Below are 25899 nucleotides of genomic sequence, written 5' to 3'. Positions count from 1 at the left end.
TGAATTCTGAAGATGCCAATGTCTGCAGAAGGTAGAGGAGACGTGAATCCAGAGGAACAGACACATTATGACTAGAGGTGAGTACAGTGACGGATTGATAGTGAGTAGTGGGGAGCGAAATAGAAAGATGTGTTGGATAATTACACTGATAGATTGATATATAAAGGAAGTAGATTGCCAGAGAGGAAAACGGGTGGGGAGATAATTGGATGGAGTGATCAATCAGATGGTTGAGTAGATGGGTAACGGTGTATTACTTTGATAGTGAGCTTGATAAAACCTAAATAATCAGCCACTTATGGATCACTTTTTAAGAACTGGATAGTATTTTTTCAGAAAGAAATACTCTCCTCAAAATTCTTCCCCCCATTTTCGGTTACATGACTTCTCAATGTTCAGGTTTGGGTTGTATGCCTACCCCCAAACTTCGAATCCTTATAGCTGGTAGAGAAAGCAAATAGGGCAGAATGGCTAGGAAGGATGGCAATGTTTCATATATATATATATATATATATAGAGAGAGAGAGACAGACAGACAGAGACAGAGAGACGAGACAGAGACAGAGGGTCAGAGAGAGAGATAGAGAGGAAGAGAGAGAGAATTTCCCAGAAAGAAAGGATGTGAACCCTCATGTAGTTAGATCATAATAAGCATGGAGAGAGGCATCTGTACATCATAGTCAGGAAAATGGTCCACAGCTTTAAAGACACCAGCAATAGGACACTTGGATATAATTCTTGCTGTGTACTACATTATAAGTCAAGTTGTGTCTTCAGGGTGTTTATCACGAGGCACATTTTTTGCCCAAATGGAACGCATGGTTTGGTGTGGGAGGGTGGTTGGTTGGTGGTGACGATGCCGGGGGGAGCAGAGGGAAGGGAAGGTGGGGAATGGGTTCCACTTTTGGACACACCACCTATGAGTGATTATCCTACATGTGGTAGAGCCCTGCCCAGCCCTCCTCCAAACCCCACTCATTCAAACTAGAAAGAAAAATCAAACCAACAAAGGAAAGAGTCCAAAAAAAAAAAAAATACTGAGAAGAAGAAGAGAAACAAAAAGAAGCTCAAACTGTTTGGCCCTCCGCAGTGCAGGTAAAGTCTGTGATATGGAGAAGCAGGCGTTGCTCAGAAGACCTATGGTTTCTTATCAAAACTTGATGAAGAAGTGGGCAAAGAGGGTCCCTGATAGCCAGAGGCAAGCGAGCGCTCTAGAGGCCGAGTTTACACCGTCAATGACAGCTCCAGGCCCTGTGCAGGGGAAAGAGAGACAGGCTGGTTAGCGTTAGCACACACCCAGAGGGCAGCTCCCTCAGCCCCTTCAAGCACTGCACAGACATGCTTCTCTGTGAACAGCCTCCACCCGGCCCCTGACCCTTGCACTTGCCCATAAATGGAGAGACTCAAAGGGGCTCTTCCCTGGGGTGCCTGGACCCTGCAGCCTGCTCTCAGGGACTGGGGTTAAAGCACCCACAAAGAGGTAGAGGGAAGGCAGGGTTAGACCTGTGGGCTGACAGGCCAGGACAGGCCCTTGGAGGTGGTGTGCAGGACAGACAGGGGTGGGAGGGGAAGCAGAGGAACGGGGAGAGGAGAGTCAGGATGGAGGGGAGAGGCGGGAGGAGGGAGAGGGAGGGAGGCTTTCATGAGACCCAGGAGTCTAGGTGTTGCGTGGCCAGCTCTTCATCTGGCGTGACTGGGGTGTTGTGCAGCAGCTGGAGAAGACGAATAACTACACCCTATCATTCTAAAGACTAGGGTGGGGTTTAAGCCAGCAGTCAACCCCGCGTCCCCAGAGGAGAGCGAGAGGACCCTGCCTTCTCAGACCTAGTGGCCACTGTCCTCTGCCTGGTGGGCTTTCCCTCGAGTGTCCTTCTTTCCTCTCCCCTCTCTCTGGCCCTTTGACACAGTCCTCCTGAATCCCTCATATTCCACACGAGATGAGAGCATGGAATCACAAATGCTGCTCCTTTCCCTTTATCTACATCTTCCTCCAGAAGACAGACTGAGGGCACTGGGGTTGTCCTCACCCATCCTGAGGACCCAGGGCGGAAGGATAAGTGTCCGGCCCTGCCCCCATACCTGTCCATCACCTTTGCTGGGCAGCATAAGTATCTAGGGTCATAAGCAAGAGCAGTGGCCAGCGAACAGAGAGGATTCCAGGGGTAAGTGAGGCTATGTCTTAGTCAAAGGATTGAAAGTCCTCAAGAGGCAACCCTGCAGGGCCAGTGACAAAGGGGAGGAGCAATGGGAAGACAGGCAGGGCATCACTGGCAACTTTAGTGGCAATGTGGCTCCTTGGAAATGAATTTCACTCCCGACAAAAGGGTTGGTGGAGTCGGGTCTCCTCTGACAGTACCCAGGTCCCGCAGCTTCCTTGTCAGCGCCATGGCTTGGATCCAGGCCTCGTTGGGCCAACAGCTGGTGCTGACCTTTAGCCGGGGGACGCATGGGTCTCTTGCTTCAGCGACCAGCATCCACCTGTTACCACCCCAGGGTTCTCAGCAGGATACCTTCTATTTCTCCAGTGCATAACACAATTCTTTTATTTACTAAGAATTCATATTTACTTGAGAGCCTGAGAGTCCTGCTCACAGTTTTCTGTACTTTGGTTATAGAGTATTCACAGAACAGGACAGAGTCCAGGCCTTAGCCCATTGCTGCGGTCCCTATAAGGCTTCATGAACATTTATATAAAGTGGCCTGACTCTGCAGTCCCCATTAGTTGAGGCATATATCCTAAGGAATTGTACTGGCCTAGAGAATGCACTGAGTTGGAAAGGCCCCAGTTTGAAGCCCAAGGTAATTCTCTATATTGTCTTCTGCAAAAGATGAGCAATTGAGATTTTCAAGTGAGTTGGAAATGGATGATGCAGAAGCATATGATTCTTTAAAGAATATTTAAAATATAAAGTCTAAATATGATGTGGATTAACTAGTTTTTTATACATATGTGTGCGTGTGTTTCGCTAATTTATTAGACTGATGTCAACTTAAAAAACAGTTGAGTGGGCTGCATGCTAGATAGACAGGGGTCTTTACTCTAGGAATCACTATATTCCAAGTTCTATCAGGGGGCTTAGCTTTTGGGGGGAATGTCACACTACCAACGCAAGGTTGGATGTAGATAAAATAAACAGGAGGAGATGTATTAATGAAGCCAGGGCATTAAAGTGTGGGAAACAAGAAAGAGTCATCAGGATAGCAGGTGGAAATGACAGTAAGGTGTTCATGCTGATCAGGCAGGCAGGGGTGCAGCCACTGTTCACACCAGCCGAGTTCTCTAAGGAGTAGAACCCCCGCAGGCATGGCCATAAGACATACTAATAATATATGGTGCTTTCTGTGTGCCAAGTTGTGACTCTAAATGCTGAACTTCCATTAACCCATTTTATCTTCAGGAAACCCTATGGCATGCCCACATTTTGGATGGGGAACCGATGAGCTGCATAGTTAAACGCCCTGCCTATGGCCACACAAGACAATACACCAAGAGCTAGATTGGAATGAGTCACTCTGTCTACAGGGCTGGTGCCCTTGATGACCACAACTCCACCTATTCTCTGTGGAAAATTGTCCTTTTTGCATGTTTTTCAGAGACTGTGGCATCACGCCTTAATGCCCTCTGAATCAACTCAATTTTTCCAGAAACTAGGAAGTAATCATGCGTGCGTGTGTGCTAAGTCACTTCAACTGTGTCCCACTCTTTGAAACTCTATGGGCTGAAGCCTGCCAGGCTCCTTCTGTCCATGAGATTCTCCAGGCAAGAATACTGGGGTGGGTTGCCATGCCTTCCTCCAGAAGTAATCATGGGACCACACCAATTCACTAAACAGCTGCAACCCACGACTTCTTCTGTCTTAAAGCATAGAAAAGTATTTGCATAACCAGGTGAGTGGTTTTAGCATACAGAAAAGCTATGAGAGAGATTCCTTGCTGAGGGACTGCCCCTCTGTGGCCACGGTCCTTCCACCAGCAGAGTGAGAGAAGACTGGAAGAGTGACCTCTGAGCTCTTCTCCCTTAGCGTCTGGAGGTACAGAATGGCTGGACACTCTGTATCTGGTCCCAGAAGGGACAGCTGGGTGAGGGGCAGCCAGAAGGCCTTTTGCAGTAAGTACAAGACCATCACCATGCAGCTTTCTGCATGCCAGCATGCCATCTCCTGAGAGAGTAAAAGGGCACCAAATGTTCCTAGATTCTAGCGTTTCCCTATTTTGGCCTCATTCTCTATGCTGCTGCAGGAAGTTTTATTCTTTAGTGGGTGTGATAAGCCCTGCACTAAGCAACATGGCAATTTAGAAGTGTCTATGGCCCATCCGTGTATGAGAAAGGGCCAAGCTGCTCTGGCCAAGGAGTCCACCAAACCCACTAGGACAGAGATTAAACTAGCCTTGCTTTCTTCCTGTGGATCCTGGACACATTTGAGATTTGGCAGTTGGGACAAATGCCAGTGCTGTGATGGGCCACAGGAAGCCTCCTGGGCTTTGTTCAAAGCTGAGAGAGAGGAGCTCATGTGCATGTACCACACGGCAGGTTGGCGGAATGTAAGACAGAGGCCTTTAGCAGTGAATGGACTCATCAGTGCAGCTTCAAAGTAACCCCGATTCTATTGGAAATGAGGGAGTGGGGAGAATCTGGGTTGGGTATCTCCTATAGGTGTGTGTGTGTGTGTGTGTGTGTGTGTGTTTTAATATTCACATCTAAAAATTCAGCTTCCTGAAAGACTTATTATTATTATTTTTATTTTTGACTTTACAGTATTGTATTAACATTGGAGGATAATTACCTTATAATACTGTGTTGGTTTCTGCTGTACAAAAACGTGAATCAGCCATAAGTAAACATATATCCCCTACCTCTTGAGCCTCCCTTTACCCCCCATCCCACCCCTCTAGGTCATCACAGTGCACTGGGCTGGGCTCCCTCTGCTTTACAGCAACTTCCCATTAGATATCTATTTTACATAAGATACTGTATATGTTTCAATGATAGTCTCAATTTGTCCCACCCTCTCTCCTCCAGGTTCTCTGTATCTGAAGGTCACTGACCTGATTATGTAAATGCTTCTTTGTGCTTTAATACAGAAACAGTGGTGGATGGGTGCTGTTCAGCAGATTGGCATGCCCCCCTTGATTACTTCTATGCCTCTACCGTACCTTGGCCTCACTGCTTTGTCCCTGCAGCCCTAAACCTTTTGGGGTCAAAGTCACTGGTCCCTAGAAAAGTGCAACTAATGGTTGGGACTTGGCTTCAGACCAACTTGGGTTTAGATCCTGACTCTGCGGCTTGCCAGCTCTGTGATCTCAAAGGGCTTTCAGTTTCTCCGTGAAAACAGGGCGGGAGGGGGGGTTCATGTTTGGGAGCACATGTAAGAATTAAAGATTAAAAAAAAAAAAAAAAACAGGGCATAATGCAGTTTTCAGATAAAGAAATGGAGGGGTCAGGATGGCATCTGATAGAAAGTAGACAGGTGATCCTGGGAAGGACTGCTCTCGTGGGTCCACACCCCCTACCTTCCACTGCCTAGTTGTGGCCGTGCATGCTAAGTTGTTTTAATCGTGTCTGAGTCTGTGACCCCATGAACTGTAGCCCGCCAGAGTCCTCTGTCCTTGGGATTCTCCAGGCAAGAATCCTGGAATGGGTTGCCATTTCCTCCCCCAGGGGATCTTCCCAACCCAGGCATTGAACCTGTGTCTCCTGAAACTCCTGCGCTGCAGGTGAGTTCTTTATCACTCAGCCACCAGGGAAGCCACTAGTTGAGGCTAAGGTTAACTTATTTAGTAGATCTTTTCCAAATACATTGATGCTGAGCTGGGTTTTGGGAGGTGAGAGTGAAGAGGCGAGATGGGTAACAGAGGTCACTGGCTAGGAGGACCTAGGAGGTGTGGGGCGCTGAGCAGGGCGATGAGAGAGGGCTGAGCCAAGTTCTGTGGCAAGTCTGAGGAGAAACAGACCCCACGCTGGCCTCAGAAGCCACGCCATCCACCCAAGAACTGTGTGCTGTTGCTGTCGAGCGCCAGCTTCCAAAGAGAAGGAGAAGCACAGCTCTGCCTGCACACAGCCTGCTGCTGCTGCTAAGTCGCTGCAGTTGTGTCCGACTCTGTGCAACCCCATAGACGGCAGCCCACCAGGCTCCTCCATCCCTGGGATTCTCCAGGCAAGAACACTAGAGCGGGTTGCCATTTCCTTCTCCACACAGCCTAGCCCCCTCTAGTTTTTGGTTGTTGTTAATGTGTGGTTTGTGTGTGTGTATGTGTATGTGTGTGAGATGTGGGATCTTAGTTCCCTGACCAGGGATTGAACTCATGCCCTCTGCAGTGGATCTGACAGAGAAGACTCCCTATTCTCCATTTGGATCTAGAACTCCTCCGCCTTCACCTAAATCAATAAACAAACATGTTTTAATCCCTCACAGATTCTGAGAAGAACGCCCTTTGAAACAAAACAGCCCAACCTCCCTTTCATCTCAGGAACGCCTTGCCTTTTGGATAGTCTAAGAGGACTAAATTTAGAAGTCAGGGAGAAATTGAATTCTTGCTCTGCTATTTACTAGCAGGATAACTTTAGTTTTTAAATTTGAAAGAAGAAAAGGAATATAATTGCTCTGCAGTGTTGTGTTAATTTCTGCTGTGCAATGAAATAAATCAGCTCTAAGTAAACATATATCCCCTACCTCCTGGACCTTCCACCCACACCCCCTTCCACCCCTTTAGGTCACCACAGAGCACCAAACTGAGCTCTCCTGTGCAAGCTCGCTAGCAGGAAGTAGCACAATGACTTGGACAAGATGGTTAACATCTCTGAAGCAGCGATTTTCACGTATAAACTCTGCGGGGAGGCGCTTTTCTCATCTGTGCAAGGATGCTCTGAGGATGAGTTCAGATGGCATATAAAATCGCTGAGACTAAGTAAATGATGAATAACTACTGGGTTAATCAGAACTAGGACCATAGCAGCTAGTTTCTAAGGTAGCATCTTTGGTGGGGCTCATGCTTTAAATAAAGACACTGTGTGTACACTGGATTCTCAAAGATAATTGCCAAGCAAACGTGACTCTGGCTTAGCAAGCAAGTGACTGGTCTCTCCTGACAAGACCAGAGGTGGCTCCATCCACAGTTTAAGGCTTCTGAGGGAAGGCCAGTTACTCTGAGGAGGTATAATCAGAAGCCCAGCTCTTTATCTGGGAAATCCCCACATTCAAGAAATCTTTATTTACTCTTAACAATGACTCAGTCCAACAGAATGACTCTTACAAACATCAGACTTAATTACATATTTTTTCAGGGATAAACTAAAAGTGAGAACATGTTACTATGCCCTTTCCCCTCAGTTCACCCTCCCCATCACTAAAAATGTATTCCTTCCTTCATTCCTGCTGTTGAGCACCTTTGAAAATAAATGCTCATTGCTGCTGCTGCTGCTAAGTCGCTTCAGTCGTGTCCGACTCTGTGCGACCCCAGAGACGGCAGCCCACCAGGCTCCCCTGTCCCTGGGATTCACCAGGCAAGAACATTGGAGTGGGTTGCCATTTCCTTCTCCAGTGCATGAAAGTGAAAACCGAAAGTGAAGTTGCTCAGTCGTGTCCGACTCTGCGATCCCATGGACTGCAGCCCACCAGGCTCCTCCGTCCACGGGATTTTCCAGGCAAGAATACTGGAGTGGGGTGCCATTGCTTTCTCCATAAATGTTCACACAAAGACAGAAAGCCACAAAATCAACCATGAATGACATAACAATGACAACTAAATACCTTGGGGACAAATGCAGACAAAAATGATCGAATCCTCCACATACAGAAGAGAGAAAGAGACAGAAATGATGGAGAGTTAAATTCCAGAAATGATAAACATCAGAAAGGTCAATCATTCTGTCCGTGTTGTCTGCACTGGAGGTAAGGTTTTTATGGCCATGTGTGAGGCCCAGCAGTGGTGAGACAAGTAAATAAAGAGGCAAACAAACAAATGAATAAAATAGAGTTCACTTGGAGAGGCTACTCACTGTGTTGGATTAAATATAGTATACCTTATAGATTTTAAAAAGCAAATTTGGTTGAGGACTGACTTAACCTGCAAACCCTGTTCTCTGGAAAACAAGAGTGGCTGACCTCACGGGCAGGCTGATCACACTCTGGAAGAACAGGGGTTAAAAATCAAAGTAACCAAACTCAGCACAAAGCTCCCAGCAAACTACATAAGCTTATGGATGAGATCCTGCTGTGCAAAAGATTTTGAAGCTTAAAAATTGAAGGGCCCAGATACATTTTTTTTAAGTATCTTTGATATTAATTTCTTATTTTGATATTAATTTCTCATTTAAATTCTTTCTTCTATGCAATCATCCTCTTTGTTTTTTCAGTCTTCTAACTTTATTGGGGCTTTCAATGGCTAAGTCAAAGATCTCTCTTAGTAAATGCCACATTTCTCTTGAAAATACGTGGGTTATTTTCAAATGTCTTGATATTGATTTCTAGCATAATTCCACAGCAGTAAGAGAACAGACGCTTACCCCTTGGAAGAAAAGTTATGACCAACCTAGATAGCATATTCAAAAGCAGAGACATTACTTTGCCGACTAAGGTCCGTCTAGTCAAGGCTATGGTTTTTCCAGTGGTCATGTATGGATGTGAGAGTTGGACTGTGAAGAAGGCTGAGCGCCGAAGAATTGATGCGTTTGAATTGTGGTGTTGGAGAAGACTCTTGAGAGTTCCTTGGACTGCAAGGAGATCCAACCAGTCCATTCTGAAGGAGATCAACCCTGGGATTTCTTTGGAAGGAATGATGCTAAAGGTGAAACTCCAGTACTTTGGCCACCTCATGCGAAGAGTTGACTCATTGGAAAAGACTCTGATGCTGGGAGAGATTGGGGGCAGGAGGAGAAGGGGACGACCCAGGATGAGATGGCTGGATGGCATCACGGACTCGATGGACGTGAGTCTGAGTGAACTCCGGGAGATGGTGATGGACAGGGAGGCCTGGCATTCTGCAATTCATGGGGTCACAAAGAGTTGGACATGACTGAGCGACTGAACTGAACTGAAGAGAACAGACTCTGTATGATTTCAGTACCTTTAGACCACGAAAAATTTGCACCTTCTTTGATGTCCCTGGATATGTTCCAGTGTCTCCTAGTTTATAGTCTATGGGAACTTGAACAGAATTTGTACCTTACTGTTATGTGAAAATTATATAAATTTTAATTATGTTGAATTGTTTCACAGTGCTTTTCAGGTCTACTATAGCCTTCTCTGTATATTCATTAATGAATTTTCAATAGTTTGATATTGAAACTCCAACTAAAAGCCTTATTTACTTAAAAAACCATAATGTATAGTGAAACTGTGTGTACTTTTTTCTGTATTCTCCAGGTCTCCTGTAAATGCATGATCATACTTTCATAATTTAAAAATAAAGAGAAAAACTGGAGGGTCCATTACAAGTGAGAAAGGTGTTGAAATGGCCCCATCTTTCTTCCCGTGATTACAGTGAAAACTGGGCACAGTTCTTCAGCAAGAAATTCGATAGCAAGGTGTAGCTGTAATCCTACTAAACTAGCGGGAGGTAGTATGGTTCTCACATTAAGAGGAAAAAAAGAAAAAAAAAAAAGAAAACACGGGTTTGTTGAACATGGAAATAGCACAGTGAGATCAAGGAAGCATCTGAAATCTAAGAAGATACACTTTTGTTCTGAAATTTAGATGAGTTTTATAAGTATGAGTGTGAACTATGTGACCTTCCTAATGAGGAACCAAAAGGATAATGATGTTCGTGGTGATTAAAAGAGGAGAGAGGAAATCTAATTAGACGATGCATGTGTTACTCTTGTTGGGGAAACGTAAACCTCTTTTCAGCAGGGCTGGCTGATGAAGGCACATCGCTTGCTATCAAAGGGAGCTATTCCTCCATTGTCTTTAATTACAGCAGAAACAGGGCCTAGTATTGTTCTGCAAGGAAAATGAACCAGGCTTCACGCTTTGGGAAGGCATGGGCATAAAGAGGCGAAAATGGCAGCCGCTTCCACAAAGCCCAAGGCCTAGGAAATTCATAGCAGAAGTTAATTCAGACCCATCAGCTCATCACAGCCCTGAAAGAGGCAAGGCTCCGGTCTATGCCGAACCAGAAGCTCCAGCGTGCGCTGACATCAGCATAGCCAGGCACTCTGTGTTAAAGCCTAAATGCTCTGGCTGACGGCCAGACGTCAGTGATTCAGACAGAGGGGAGCAGGGTGCGAGGGAGTGACAAGGAGCCTCATCAGGAATGAAATGTGAAATGTCTGCATATTTTTCCCTAATATGTTGACATTTTGCAGGTTGGGGAAAACACAAGTGATGCTGCTGCTGCTGCCATCCGCCAGAAGCATTGGCGTCTCTCTAAATTTCAAATTAGAACTGGGACATATGGGGGGGGGGGCTGGAATGCAAGGGATAGTGTGAGAGCAATGTGTTGATTTGGCTTCCTCATGGGGCGGTGGGGGGAAACTACGAGACCATTAGAGTATTTGTCCCCCCTTTGGTTAGTGAACAGTTTCACCCTTTATGGAGGCTGTTATGGACTACCTGTTGACTGGAAGATATATTTACTAATCCACTCAGGATTAATAAATTACTGGACAATAACTATTACAAGGTTCAGGGCTATATCCTTCAGTGTAGCAACAAATACAAGCCTAAAGGTAAACTATAAAGAAAATCTGAACGATGGGTGAACAATTCTTCAGTGGGACTCAGAAATGCTTGGTAGATGGGGTACCATTAAGGAGAAGCTTCAAAGGTGAGTGTAACTTAGGCAGAGAAGAGACAAATGCTTCCCTCTGTGATCCTACAACACACTGGAAGAGACTGGGTACTACGGGTTAGAAAGAAGCACGGGATTAAGGCCAGACACACTTGGGTGCAGAACCTGATGTTAAGGCGTCCTTCCATGGGGAACTTTCTATCTGAGGCAGGAAGGAATCCAGTCACATGGCTCAGATCCTCTGAGCTCCAGGCATAGCTTCCTCAGAGGGTTCTGAGCTGTCTAAAGCCACGTCTGGCCAACACCTGCTAGCCAGTAGCTTTTTCATTCTTCTGATGTAGCATTTATGTTCTAAATTCTATTGTAAAGGCCTATTTACTTGCTTGTAAAAGGTTGGGAAGTGTGTTCCTCTCCATATCTCAATCTGAATCTAATTCCTGGTGCATACTAGGCTCTAAGCAAGCATTTGCTGATGGACAGAAGCTGGAATGTGCTGGGATCCAGGGTCCCAGGCAACAGAGGGACTTGTCTAGAGTGGTGGGTGCAGAGAAGCCTGCAGGGAAAGTGGGGACACAATGGAGATTAATCTCAGAGCAAGGCTGATCTCAGGCTTTTCTGGGAGGCAGGTTTCAGCAGGGGGTGAATAGGTTGACTCTGAGTTTGGGAAGGGTCATTGGGCCCCGAAGTGGCAGATTGCAGAGATTACCAAGGACAAGGGACTCACACACCATAAGAGAAGCTCACAACTAGACATGGCACCTGCTCTGGGGTGAGTGAGGGGGTGGGCAGAGGCAGTGGGAGGGGTGGTGCTGGGGCCCGCTTTCTTGGACCTGTGGGCTGACAGGCGTAGGGAGTTGGGGGAGGGAAAGGTCAGGATGACCACAGAGATTGTAGTGAGGGGTGGGTGTGAAGATAAGGTATACATTTGAGGTGGGGGAGGAGGTGCCAAGGAGAGAAAGATGGAGCTAGCCCCGACAGGTGGCAGAGCGGCCCGTAATTCAGAACTGAGGAGAGCATTAGGGGCATAGACGGGAAGTTCCCAGACAGCTGCCCAGAGACTGGCCAGCTCCTGGGGGCCCCGGCCACCCAGGGAGATCTGCGCATGGAGCATATCTTCAGGGCTGTCCTTGGAGACTTTCATTCAATGGCTCTGGGACCAGGCCCATGGACCTGCATTTCTGAAGCACCCGAAGTGAGGTCTGAGGGCTAAGATAGGGCTCCCTTCAAAGACGCCCGATGACACAGAAGACCCTGCCTTTCTTGCTGTAATGCCTTCCCTGGGCAGACGGCGGAGGGGCTAGATGCAGACTGAGACCAAGAGGGAGGAAGAGAGCCACATGGCTGCATCATAGAAGATGGAAGCAGGGGGTTGGGACCAGGAGGTCTGGGGCCGAGGGGAGTCTGGGTGTTTGGGGGGAAATGAGCCGTGAGGCTGAGGTCTGAGTGTCCGGACTGGAGGTGAAGGGAGAGGAGATGCTGGGTCCTCGATCCCTGTGCCCCGCCCTCAGGTTGCACCTGAGCCACCTGGGGAAGGTGAGGTTGTTGGGAGCCTTTATGGAGGAGGGGGTGGGGGGGGGCAGGCTGTGGCCAGCTTTCCAGGGCTGCTCTAGGTGAGGACGGCCAGGGTGCAGGGGGAGAAGAGCTGTCCGGCTGCCTCTAGTTGAGGAAAATCCGGTCTGAAGAGCCAGCCTGACATGTATATTTATTCTGGAGGAATGCCATTAGCAAAAGAAAATAGAGATTCTGTCCTCATGGCTTCCAGGGGCAGAGGAGGTGGAGTGTCTTCCAGGCTGCTCCGAGGGACTGAGACTTTGCCTGAGGGAAAAAGTCCTGAGCCCAGATGCTGCCTTCACTGGAACACTTTGCCATTGTCTTATGCAAGGAAAAGATTCTGAGGAGTGGTCACTAGCCCTGATACTTAACTCAGAGCTCCTCGTTTGTGTCACTGCAATTTCACAGATGAATCTGCTGTCCTCTCTGCACCATACCCCCCTTTGCAGCTTTGTTTGCTTCCCTGTCCCTCTCCCCCACCAGCTCCAGTCCAGACGTTCACACGGCTCATTGCGTGCCTCACAGTCTCTGCAGTGCCGGATGTAATCAAGTTCAAATCTTCCCTCCTTGCACCCTAAGGATGGGGGAGGGGGGTTCTTGCCCAAGACCCAGTGGAGGCAGAATGGACTGGCAAGTCTGAGAAAGTGAGCGACTTCCTTGAAGGTCGGAGGTGTGCCCAGCACACTGAGCCTAGCCACCCCGGCTGCATGCGGTCCTGGCAAGGCTCTAGGATGTCAGGGCCAGGTGGCCTTTGGAGGCCTCATCCACTCCAAGAAGCTTACATTACTTCCAGCAAGTTGCTTTCAATAATCAGAACAGCTGCCACCATCCCCAAGGTTATGGACTTCAGGCTATGGAGATCTGCTTCTGAACCTAGTTTCCTTTTGTTTTTGTTTAGTTTTTTTTCTTTTCAGAATAGAGACTTAGAAAGCAAGAAGGAAGCCTGGAGTGTGTTTTGTTCTGTTCTTATATTTCACAGGCAACCATGGAACAGAGGGCATCATGGTGTGTGCCAGGGTCAGGCCTGGTACCCAGTTTCCCCATCCATCTCCGTGTTGGTCTGCTCTTTACCTTCTGCTGTCCCTCTAGTCCTGACAGTGGCCCTGGGGCTGAGCAAAGTGGACGATCTGAAAGGCTGCTTTGAGCTGGCATGCTGCTGGTGACCCATCCTGTCTGTGTGGCTTCTGGAGGGGCAGCAACCAGTGTTGAGTGAGGAAGAAACATCCCACAGCAACAGCAGCCACTGATTTATCTCTGAGCATCACCCGCCTACCTGGATTGTTGCTCCCTTTTCCTAAGCACTTCCTGTCTCAGCCCACTACCTCCATAGCCTGTGTCTTCTGCCTTCGTTTGAGATTGCTTTCATCTCGTCTTCCTGTGTTCTGTAAGTGTAGGCAGAAACGATATGAAAGATGTTTGTGTGAGAGGTCTGTTATGAGTGTGTGTTGTGACGGATTCACACATCACTTCAGGGCCCAAAGAGTCCCCACAAACCCAGCTCACAGTCCTTGAGGGCAGACACCAATGCACGCCTGGGGGTGCGGCATGTCTGTGTGTGGGTTTGAGGGGTGTGAGCAGATGGCGTGTAAATGCTCAAATGGTCCTTTAAAAGAATGTGTTCAGATTACGAAGAAGATGGGAGATGGAAATGGAAAATGAGTTCAAACAGGCTAACTGCTGACCTGGGCTTCCTGTGCCTGGCTGCCCTGGGGTATGAAGCTGTGTCTTTCCCATGAGCTGAACTGTGTCCCCAAGCTCACATGTTGGAGCCCTAACTCCTGATTTGTATTTGGAGACAAAGCCTTTAAGGAAGTGTTTAAGGTCAAGTGAGGTTATAATGGGCTTCCCAGGTGGTGCTTGTGGTAAAGAATCTGTCTGCCAATGGAGGAAATGTAAGAAATGTGAGTTCGACCCCTGGGTTGGGAAGATCCCCTAGAGGAGGGCATGGCAACCCAGTCCTTGGGAAATCCCAAAGACACAGGAGTCTGGCAGGCTGCAGTTCATGGGGTTGCAAAGAGTCGGACAGGACTGAAGTGACTTTGCATGAAGTTATAATGGTAGGGCCCCAATGGACAGGATTAGTGTTCAAATGATAAGAAGACACCCCAGGGAGCCCTCCCTCCCCATCTCTGGCTATCTCCATGCCCCGCCCCACCATGCTCAGAGGAAAGGACATAGGAGAATGAAGCTGGCATCTCCAGGAAGAGCACCCCCGTCCAGTACAGCCAATACGGGTCTTCCTGGCTAACCGTGGCCTTCTGGCCTTCAGAAGGGTGAGAGAATCCATTTCTGCTGTCCCAGCCTACACTCTTTCATTATAGCAGCCCTGGCGGGCGAATATATCCTTCATCTCCACGAGCTGCTGTCCCCGGCTGGGACACACCTCCCTGCCGAGCTCACAGTACAAAGGGGCACAAGTGGCCAGACCTCTAGTGGTCAGTCCTGGGCTCCTCCTGTCGGCCACACCCCCATGGGTGTGTGACCAGCTCACGGGGTCACGGCAGGGTCAGTGCAGGGCAGCACCCCAACCTCATCCTTTGCCAACCTCACCAGCTTTATCAAGACCAAGGGATGGACATTCACAGACACCAAGGTGTGGGCAGAGCCCCTGGCTGTGAAACTGGCAGGCCCAGAGCTGGGAGAGGAGCAGCTCAGAGCTGACTCCCGGTCTGGACGATTCAAGTCACCATTTCCTCAGTGGCTGAGATTGGTCCTCTATAAGGAGGGCTGTGTGGAGGCCTGGGAGTGCGAGTGTGAGAGTGTGTGTGTGTGTGTGTGTGTGTGTGTGTGTGTGCCCTCGTTTCACGTCCTCTGGTAAACCTTCCAGCACTGAGGAGGGGTCTGGTCTGGGTCTCATCAATACCTCCTCACTAGCTCAATACCTCAGTGTCACTTATCCTCTGGGGTCCTCCTCTTACCCATCTTTAAAACGGGCAGAACTAGCATGATGAGTGGAAACCAACTGATATTTGGTAAATGGCAGGTATTATGATTGCGATTCACGGGGTCGAAAAGAGTGGGACACGACTGAGCAACTGAACTGAACTGAACTGATGATCATCATTATGAACCTGACCCAGGTACTCATATCTTAAGATGAAGTTTTCAGAATTAAGTCATTAGCCCTTTTTCCTTTGTGCTGAAGGAATTATCTTGGGGGACAGGGAGGCCTGGCCTGCTTTAGTCCATGGGGCCACAGGGAGTCAGACATGACTTAGTGACTAAACAACATTAGGGTGACTTCCCCAGGAACACAATCATCTGATAAGCCATTTGGTGTCTGGGCTGGGTTCCCCTAATGCCATGTACAAATAGAATGCACATCCCTGTTAAAAGCCACTGAGTAGAAGTTTATCGTTTTGGAGAGAGCCCTTCTCCAGAAACGGATAACAATATTTCATACGTATGTCTGTAAAAGCTGTCATGGGCTTCCCTGGTAAAGAATCCACCTGCAACCCAGAAGACACAGGTTCAGTCCCTGGATTGGGAAGATACCCTGGAGAAGGAAATGGTAACCCAGTCTATTATTCTTGCCTGGGAAATTCCATGGACAGAGGAATCTGGAGGGCTACAGTCCACACGGTCACAAAGAGTCAGACACAACTTAGTGACTAAACAAAAACAACAAAAGCCATCATATTCTACATGTTTGTTACCTAAACTGTGCAGACCAGCCCCCTGAAGTCTATCCAGTAAGGAGAAAAAGTCAGGGAGGAGGAGCAGGCAAGCCTATCTTGGAAGGAGGCTTAACATCAAAAGCATAGGCATTCAGGCAGGCAGGGGAGTGAAGGAGCATGCGGTACCCACCTGCCACTGCTGATGAGGGGCTTATTTCTAAGACACACACAGCACAATGCACACACAATGCAGAGAGAAAACAAGAGACATAGATCACACATTTCAGATGGTTGGTGGACAAAGTTTAGCTCATGTCAACGCTGAAAGCTGTTCGTGGTCTGAGGTCCGTATGAACAATGAACACCTTTCCTTCCTATTTACCAGACAGTTCCCTCTCGCCAAATCTCAGCAAATAAACACGCACATAAACACATGGACCATCACAACACGCTGGGCCTGGCCGGTGGGGTGAAATGTCGCACGAGGAGATGGACACGGCAGTGTGAGAATGGAGGGAAGGCGGGATGAGGGTTCCTGAGGGGCCAGTCGGGGCTCTGGGGCCCCCTCGCCCCATATAGGAGGGGGAGACCCTCACAGAAGGGATGGATGTCCCAGCTGATGTCCCGATGAGGGCCAGCCTCTTTCTCCGTTCATTCTGATGAATGAGGATATGACATGCAGTCAATGTGACGGTTAGGATGGCAGAGTCGCCCTGGTTTACAACTGCAACTAGAGCCCCCAGAATCATACACTCTTCCTGCAGGGCATCTTAACATTATATCTAGTTTACTCCTTAGACCAATAGTGGTGCAACTGAACTCTTCCATGGCTCCACCTTGTTTAAGGCCACCACTGTGCAATGTGGTCCAGAACTCGGTTCACTCCTTTTGGGAGGTGCAAAACTCGCCTCACGGTAGGCCAGGAGCTGTCGGTTGCCTTGTAAACACCACAGCATCACAGGCTAAGAGAATGACCAGGTGGGGTGGTGGGGTTGCATGCACATCTAAGGTGGAGGGGGGAGCAGTATGGATGGACACAGGCCAGCGGATCTCGCCTCCCCCCCCCCCGCCGCCGCCGCCCGTCCAAGCCCCGTGTCCAGGCCTCCTGCACTCACCATACAGTGTGATGCTGGCATTGGTAATCCCAAGCTTGTTCGTGGCCACACAAGTATAGTTCCCATAATCCTTCTCTGAGACGTTGAAGAAGGTCAGCGTGGACATGTGGCCTTTGTTCTCGATCCTCATGCCATCCAGGCCGGTGGCCAGCCTGCAAAAAAGAAGAGGTACTGGGGGTCTGGTTTCACTCATGGAATGAGGGGGCAGGTAAGAGGGGCCGGGGATTTTCCCCCTGACACACCACTCCCCTCCGCACGAAGCCCTTCCCTCCAACTAACCCAGCGCCTCTCCCTCCAGCCGTAAGCACCATAGTCTCCATCAGGGGTGGAAAGGGAAGGTGCCCACACTCCCAGGCTGCATTCTGGGGCTCCTAGTCCTTCAAGATGGCCCCGTCTACAGCTAATCTCAGATTCTGAAACAAAGTCGATCCCATTGCCCACTTCCCAACTTCCTCTGCTTTTTGTTGCTGGTTCTCAAAGGAGGCTGTTGTAATGGAGGCTGTCATCAGTTTGGTTTTGCCGTATTTCCCCCCTGGACTCCATCACCCTCCTTCCACGTGGGGCACCACCCATCAGCTCCGCTTCAGACACGCCCCATTTCCGCTTTCAAGGTACCTGGTGTCTTCCTTGAACCACTGGAACTCAGCCATGGGCACTGCCGAGGCTTCACAGCTCAAGATGCCCTTCTGGCCAACGGAGACCCCTGTGTTCTTGGCTTTGGAGATATAGGGGGGGTCTGTGGGCGGGGATGAGGAGCAAGGCCATAAGACAGATGAGAAGCAGGACAGTTGACAGTCACCTGCTGTATATACCCCCTCCTCCAGCTAAACAACCATCTATCTTAGGAAAAGGACTTCTTGCCTGAAGATACTGCATTTACCCCAGCATCTTCTTCAGGCTTTCAAATGAACCCAGAGTGAACAATTCTCCCCATTAGCTAAAAGCTCTGACAGTCACAGGAAGGCCCCGTGGCCCTGGAGATGGTGATGAGCACAGAGGTCTGACACAGTGTTTTCCTGTTGGAAACAGCTTGGGTCTATTAAGAAAATGGCCTTGCCATTGCTTGTCCGTCCCCATGCCCTCCTGCTCCCTGGGACTCCCCGACGGTAGGTCCACTCACAGTTGACAGTGATCTTTACTTTCCGCACGTCAGGAGCAGCAACATCATTCAAGGCGCTGCACTCATACTCCCCGGACTGGTCACGTTTGATGTCAGAGATTTCCAGGTATTCGTCCTCACTCACAAAGCCCTGGCCTTCTGGGAGGCAAGAAACAGACAGAGACAATTAAGAACCTATGAAAGTGGGGACATAACTGCATTTCCATCTAGCGTTTAGAGGAGAAGGAATGCAAAAATCCATAAAATAGGGTTTGAACCTCAGCTCAAAGATTCTAGAGATCTGCTGGCCCCAAAGTATTCGAAAAAATTCTCTGATTGAATCTTGGGTCAATACATTTGGGTTCAAGTCACTTTAACTTTTCAGATCATTTGTTAAGAAGGGCATACAATTCATTTTTTAATATGATTATTATGAGGATTAACTAAGGGAGTACATGTGAAATACTGTAGCACTTTAATAAGCTTTGGTATTTTGAAAGAGAATTGCCATGGTCAGCAACATAAATTTTTAATGTGGGAATAACGTTAGGGTATGTGGATATGGACATCTTCCTTTTTCACTACATTTTCACCATGTGTTACGTGCCTTTGTACACAGAATACAAACTACTAACACCCGTAGAATGAATAAGTAACCACTTGACATTTTGGTACAAACAGACACAAATGAGTTGGTTGGTTCCCAACGTCCTGGGGAGGACATAATGGAGAATGAAACAATGAGGAGACCCTCCTTGATTGCTACGTAGTAGGTGTTCAGTAAACATTTGCCAGCATAAAATAACAAAGCCCCAAATGATAGAGCTCTGCTTACTCGAACCTAGGGTGAGGGTATTTAATAATTTTAATACCCAGCTTTGTGGGACATTCTGGAAGCTTTGCTGGTATGCGTGCTGAGTCGCTTCACTTGTGTCCAGCTCTGTGCAACCCTATGAACTGTAGCCCACCAGGCTCCTCTGTCCATGGGATTCTTCAGGCAAGAATACTGGAGTGGGTTGCCATGCCCTCCCCCAGAGGTTCTTCCCAGCCCAGGGAACGAACCTGCATCTCTTATTTCTAGACATTTGTGAAACTTGCAATTCATGATCCCAAATATTCTGGGGCTGAGAAACTGACGTTGCTTGCAGCCACCAGGACGCTCTTGCAACGATCTGCCTCTGCCTCACCCCTCATTCCACTTCCCGTGGCTCAGTGCAAAGAGGACAGACCTGTTGTCCTGCATCTGCCAAAGCATCAGCCTCCTTTAAAAACCCTGTCCCCTCAAGGGCCAAGGAAAAAGTATACCCATTTGCATTTCTTATAAGCCTGATACCTGATTCCTTCTTGTGCTCTGGGCATGAGAGCAGAATTCGTTTTCAGGACGATAAAAATGTGTTGTAAATTTTCTCCAAACCCATAGAAGCATATCTAATCCAATAGTTGCTCAATCAACCAAGTCTGGGCCCACAGTGGGTTTGGGACAGGAAGCGGATGGTGGGGCTGGGGGAGTTGAGGGGGAGACCCCAGGCAGGTGCTTTGGAATCCTGATTCTGCTGACATAGAAGCCTTGGGACATTGCCACCACCTCCCCCTTTCCCAGGACACTGACTTTTGTCAGCTCTTCCGGCCTTTCTTGCCACCATGCCCTCCTTAGTTCAGCACACCCGCCCAGGCTCTGCCTTTAGTGTCTGGATCCTGGTTGCCAAGACCAACGGCAGAAAGTGTGGAGCTTCAGGCAAACATGTAAACAAACATAGTCTCTCCAAGTGAGCACCGCCTTGGGAGGCCAATCTCATGCTCTTTTTTGAAGGAAATCCTGAATCATTGGCCAGAGGAGCAATTACTGGCCGGGGCAGCCTCCTGGGATTTGGGCCTGTGGATATGACCCCAGGACAAGCCCTCAGGGAGAATTTCAGGATGTTGGGGAATCTGGTCGAACCCATGAGAGGAGTGACTGGAAGCGGAGGTGAAGGGGAAAGTGGGGTTTGGAGCAAGCCCACACTTCCCAGCCTGAGATCTGAGTGTCAGTTCAGAACGGTATTACCGGGCTAAGTCTGGTCCCAGGCACTGGACAAGAACTTTGAAAACTGTGAGGGAGATGTGCCAGGGCAGTTGCCTCCTGGGCCCTGGGGTGGGACCTCGGGGTGGCGAGGCTGGTCATGGCCCTCCACCCCACAGACATTTAATCATCCAGGCTGGTGCATATCTAACTCCTCAGGGTCATTAGAGGGATGTCAACATTCTCTCACGCTCGTCTCCTTATTTCTCTTAGACTTAACAGCATCTCAGCGTCAAAGGGGATTCTGAAACCACTTATTTCAGAATGTGTAATAAAGATACTTCCCAGCTGGTACAGTGGTAAAGAACCCACCTGTCAATGCAGGAGACCCGCGTTCGCCATCCCTGGGTCGGGAAGATCCCCTGGAGAAGGAAATGGCAACCCACTCCAGTATTCTTGCCTGGAAATCCCATGGACAGAGGAGCCTGATGGGCTACAGTCCATGGGTCTCAAAGAGTTGGATGTGACTGAACAACAACAAAGATAAAATTGCCTCACTCATTAAAATGATGCTGGTTGACCAACCTAAGTGTTTCTAAGGAAAAAAAAACAATAGTGAAATCATACAGACATAATGACTTTCCAGACTCAGGGTGCCATTTCTGCGGTGAATAAATACAGCAGGATGGAGAGGACGGCTTTCTCCTATGAAGACTCCATCATTCTTTCAAATTGTACTGCAGTGTATTTGCCACGAGTAATTAACCCCCCTGTACTTAACCAAGGAGATGAGCTACCTGCAGTGGGCCTGGCAGGAACCTCTGGTGGGGTCACTGACCCACGTTTTTTGGGGAGAATGAGTTAGACCCACAGCAGGCTGCCCAGTTTACACCAGACAGATGGCTTAAAGCCCCTGATGAGGCAGATTTGTGATGCTAGTCAGCACAGAGGGGAGGGAGCCCTTTGGGGATGACAGGGGTCTTTGCACTGGGACGCCGAGTAAGTGTCTTCTACCAGAGCAAGGGGACAGATCCGGGTCCTCCACGGGGGAGACTGCTGGACAACAAAACCACTCCCTGGAACGAGGGGATTTATCTCCACTCTCCGTTCTGTCTTCATGGACTGTTCTGTGATAGCAAATAAGGGAGGAAGTAAGAGTGTTTTGCACAAATTGAGGGTCGTTACGATAATACTACCTCATTAAGTGAGAAAATGAATTTCGTCAAGTTTGTTCTGTAAAGTAAGTGGTTCTCGGGTTTTAATTGGCACATAAATTCCTCCGCGATTTTATGTATTACATATAGATTCTGATGCAGTAGGTGCAGGGTGGGGCTTGGTTTCCGCATTTCCACCTTAAAGCAAAACTGTGGGGGAGACGTGAAACTTGTTTTCATAGGTTTTCTCAGAAAACAGTCTAGCCTTGCAGCCTGTCTTCTCTGCAAAATCCCTCTTGACTGTGTCTTCAGAGTTTTCCCGTGGTACCCAGAGCATCCTGCCTGCACCCCGTCTGCCCATTTCTAAGTGTCTCAGGATTCCTGTGCCGTTGGTCTCCTGTCTTCATTCTCCATGCGCTGTTCCCAGCCCATTCTGGCTCTCTTGTGCACCTGGGCCTGTGAAGGGGTTGGCTGGTCAGTGACATTTACTGCCTGCCCCTTGAGTTGAGATCCTTGTGGAGCTTGCATCTCAAAAGGCACCCTTACTTTGGAGCTGCAAGCTTTGCTGGCGGGTCAACACTGAGGATCTGGACCCTTGAAACTACCTTTCCCACTGTGTCCTTGTGATCTTACTGCAAAACACACGCACCCTTGAACACCGCTTTTGCTAAGAAAAGGAAGAAGATGTTGACATTCGTCCCCACCTCAAGCCCAAGGGAGAGGGTGGAGATGCTGTTTCCTTAACTGCTTTGAATACTGGGTGAGATTTGCAAAGCAGAACAAATCTAGGTTGCTAAATGCCTGGAGACCTGGCAAACCGCAGTGTGGAATGCTTTCCCTGCCCTCTGCCATTCTGGTTGTGACATAAAATCCTGTTTCCACGCTGCTGAGAAAAGGGCAGGAGGCTACAAATGCTTGAATCCCCTTTGCTAGCTGCCAGTAAGGCAGATTGCTGACTGGGGGACAGAGGGAGGGAGACAGGCAGGGGGAAATGCATGAGTGGGGACAGGAAAGGAGGGAGGAGGATGAGGAGGAGAAGGAAGGAGTCACTGATGTAAGGAAGGGAATAAAGGTAGATGGGGTACAGGCGAGATGCCCAGGCTGCAGGCAGGATGCTCTGGGTACCATGGGAAAGGTTGTAAAGACACAGTCAGAGAGATTTAAATGAATAGATAGGCTACAGAACGACAGCATTTTCTCTGACGATATGAAAATTGGAGTTTCACATCAGCCCCACAGTTTCGCTTTCTGGTAAGAGGTCCTGAAGTGAGCCAGTAACCCAGAGGCATCCCATCCTGCCCTATGCATTGGGACAGCCAAATATAACATGATTGGAAGTCAAAGGAAGTGGGCTTCGCATCACTGGCAGAAATATATTAAAAATGCGGGTTATTTCTTTCCACGGAGGAGCACTTCGAACCAGATAAGTCCAGCTCACTGTATTAGGAAGATTAAGATCTGCAGGGATACAAATGGGGCCATTTATCAGGGGATGGAGGGGGTTCTTGGACCCAGACCCTGCAGACACAAGGCACATGCTTGGGGAGGGGCTGAGTTGGCCCCATGGCTCCATGGGCACAAAGCAGCCTCTTGTGCAGGAATATACATTCTGACATGATAGTCTTGGAGCACAAGGGACTTGTAACCCCCAGCAGCAGGGTCTGCACCATCTCAGAAACGGAGGCAGGGGGAGCAGACACACCCCAAGAAGAAAGGTCCCTGGTCTGGCCTTCTGTTTCTAATGTCACCTCCTACAGCTATTTTACTCATCCTTATGATGAGCTAGGTGACAGGTAAGAAGCCAAGAGGTGGACAGGATATTGAAGGCAAGGTCCTTGACCTTGGGGAGTCCACAGCTGATGAGCTGAAAACTGGAATACTTTATACGTTTTATTTTCAGTTTCAATTTTTCCATTCTTAATTGTTTTGGACTCTCAAGTCAGGGATGGTGGGTCAGGAAAACTTATTAGAGATGGAAGAAGAAAGCTGGGTGTTCAGGGATGAAAAGCTCAAAGAGAAAATTCAGTGTAAAATCTAGGAGCTTCCTGACCCACTTCTCTCTCTCCCTCCACATCCCATCCTTCCACGCCTGCTGTTTTGCAGTCGTTGCTCTTGGCCCAATTTCCCCTTCTCCCCCAGCCAAGTCCTTAGAATTATAGAGGTGGAAGTACCAGGAAGGGTCAGAGATTTCAGCCTTCCACTTTTTTGATGATGGTCCCTGACAGAATATCTTTCCCTCCACACGAACGTCCCCCAGGGACGATTCCAGGGGGCGGCCTGTTCCTTTGCCAGACCATTCACTTCATTCAAGAAATCGTCCTCATTTGGAGGCAAAATGCTGCCCGGCTTCTCCCTTTGAAATGATGAAAAGCCACCGGCAAGGGGCCCCCAGCGCCTCCACCCCTCCTTGTCAGCCACAGGAAGCGGCTGTTCTATCTGGGAAAGATGTTTTGGGAGGTAAACACCAGCACCTGTCACAGCTCTTGCCAGGAGACCTGTCAGGAGGTGACTCCTGTGGCACACCTGGGGGAGGGTCCCTGGAGGAACAGAGCAGGAGGGGGTGACGATGGATGTTAGGAGGCGCTGGCCCAGGGAGGCTCGGGCTTCGGGAAGGAATGGCGGAGAAAGGAGAACGCAGATGGGCAAGAAAGCGAAGGGAGGGGAGCTGCGGCCGGAAGCAAGGTGGTGGGAGGGGGGCACCCCCAGGGCACTGGACTCATGAGGCAGGGCTTCCGGAGAAGCCGGTAGTTTCCTGGCTCCCCAGCAAGAGGGGCTATTACAGACGATTCCTAATGTCACCGACCTTGGAAACGCGGAGTCAAATGCCCCGATGACCCTATGCGTGCTGCTCATCAGCTAGGCTCCCACCAGACTTTCTGATTGACCCTGGAGAATGAACAGTCCCTTGCCTACTCATCAAGGCTGGGTAGCCGTGCAAGTGATCGAAGAGCTAATCCTACTCCTGTGAGGAGTGCTCATGCTTAGGAAATAGTGTGGGTTGATAGGTGGTTGTATATTCGCTGGAAACCCTGCCCTCGGGGTCTGGAGCCAGGCCACCTCAGTGGGGGTGGGGGTGGGGGGGCGGTGACGGAAGCCCTCCCCCTGCTTCAGTCCCTGGGAGTGCTCAGGACAAGGCAGACGCTGTCAGGGGTGCACGTGGGGAAGTGTGCCCCAAACACTCATCCCTCTCTCTGTAGGATTCTGGTCTATAGAACAGAATCACAGAAAATGAACCCTGAGCAGGTGAAAACACCAACTTCGTGGCTGTCAAGCCGGCCTACAGTCTGGGCTCGGCATGCAAGACTAATGTGGGTCTTGTCTGTCTCCCTATGAACTCAAGACGATTGGACTTGTACAATGCAAGGACTCAAGCTGAGTAAGGGCTGACCGTGGGCCCCAAACTGGACCTGTGAGAAGGGCTGCCTTGAAATAAAGAGTCTGGGTTAGGAGGACTGCTTAGACCCAAGCAGAGTAGATTAGAAGGTGATGGAAACCAGGAGTGCAGCCCTCACTGGGAGGTGACAGTCTTGTCCCTGTTTAGCTGTTGGAGCAAATAACCTCACAGTTACCCCAGCCCCCCATCTTCCATGGAGGGAGAGAGAGTTATCCCGTGGGAGAGGAAATAGAGGAGCCTCCTTCTGGAAATCCACAGACTGGGAAGAGGGTCTCTCCTTCCTTCCTAGGGATCTCCTGGTGTCCTTCTTCATCAGACACCTCCTGACTCAAAAGCCTCCTTCTTTTGAAGGATAGAAACCTTAGAACACATCTGAGTTGGGAACCAGAGTAAGTTCAGCAGTTGAGAACCTCAGCACTCACTCCCTACCTGGTGTCATCCGCTCTCAGTTGCAGACACACAGAGAGGGAACCACAGCCCGACTTCTGTGACCTCCTTGTGTGACTGGTCAGGCTGAACTCTGATCACTCTGCACATGATGGCTGGGAGTTCGAACCCCTGAATTTGCCCTCCCCCAACTCTCTCCTCACTAGATCTGCTCTCTCTGCTCATCTCCTCGGCACACTTGCAGCCTTCCCCACCCCTGACGTCTCCCTACGACACTGCAGGCACCCAGCAACACTGGGCTCCCCTCTGTCTTCCAACCAGGAAGTGTGGATGGAGGTCCCAGGCAGCCTTGACTCCCAACTTTCAGCTTCATCCCTTCCCCACACTGGACTTAAACAAAAGTGTGATGAACCCACAGCCCAAGACGTGTGCTTGGCTTGGTTTTACTGATGCTCTCTTTCTGAGATGCTGTAGGAAGAATCAGGAATCATCAGAGAGTTTTGGAAATTAGATGACACTGTTGACCCAGAGGGAAGGGGCTGCAAAAAGTGATGCAGAAACAGCCAGGCTACCTGTGAGGATGTGACCCAGTCCCCTTCAATGAGAGTTTGGATGGTGGGCCAGGGAGAGAAGAGAGACAGACAGATAGACAGGGACCCAGAGAAGGCAGATGTAGAAGGCAGGAAGCTGGGACTTCACACACAGGCAGATAAATGGCTGAGGACAGAAGCTTGAATCCATTTCCAGAACAGGTTGCCTGATCTGGATTCAAAACGTAGCTAATATTTATATTTTAAAAAGTGTCTAAATATAAATATACATAAATAGTTCAGACTGAAACATAGAGGTTGAAGG

At 49.0% G+C, this 25899-nt stretch overlaps 1 protein-coding gene across 1 annotated transcript in view; it reads right to left on the bottom strand.

Annotated features, from left to right (window-relative positions):
• Positions 1–1106: 1106 nt before the first annotated feature.
• OPCML (opioid binding protein/cell adhesion molecule like) overlaps positions 1107–25899 on the bottom strand; it is a 1043008-nt gene continuing 1018215 nt past the window's right edge. The window contains exons 5-8 of the mRNA XM_069565478.1: positions 18132–18269; positions 17627–17747; positions 17012–17163; positions 1107–1251 (exon numbers count right to left, since the gene is read on the bottom strand). Coding sequence (XP_069421579.1) covers positions 1151–1251; positions 17012–17163; positions 17627–17747; positions 18132–18269 — 512 coding nt within the window. The 3' untranslated portion in view covers positions 1107–1150. The remainder of the gene's footprint in view (positions 1252–17011; positions 17164–17626; positions 17748–18131; positions 18270–25899) is intronic.

The sequence above is a fragment of the Ovis canadensis genome, chromosome 21 (genome assembly GCF_042477335.2).
Source record: "Ovis canadensis isolate MfBH-ARS-UI-01 breed Bighorn chromosome 21, ARS-UI_OviCan_v2, whole genome shotgun sequence".
Classification (NCBI taxonomy): domain Eukaryota; kingdom Metazoa; phylum Chordata; class Mammalia; order Artiodactyla; family Bovidae; genus Ovis; species Ovis canadensis.
Note: the sequence above shows the minus strand (reverse complement) of the source record. Positions and strands in the feature narration are given on the sequence as shown.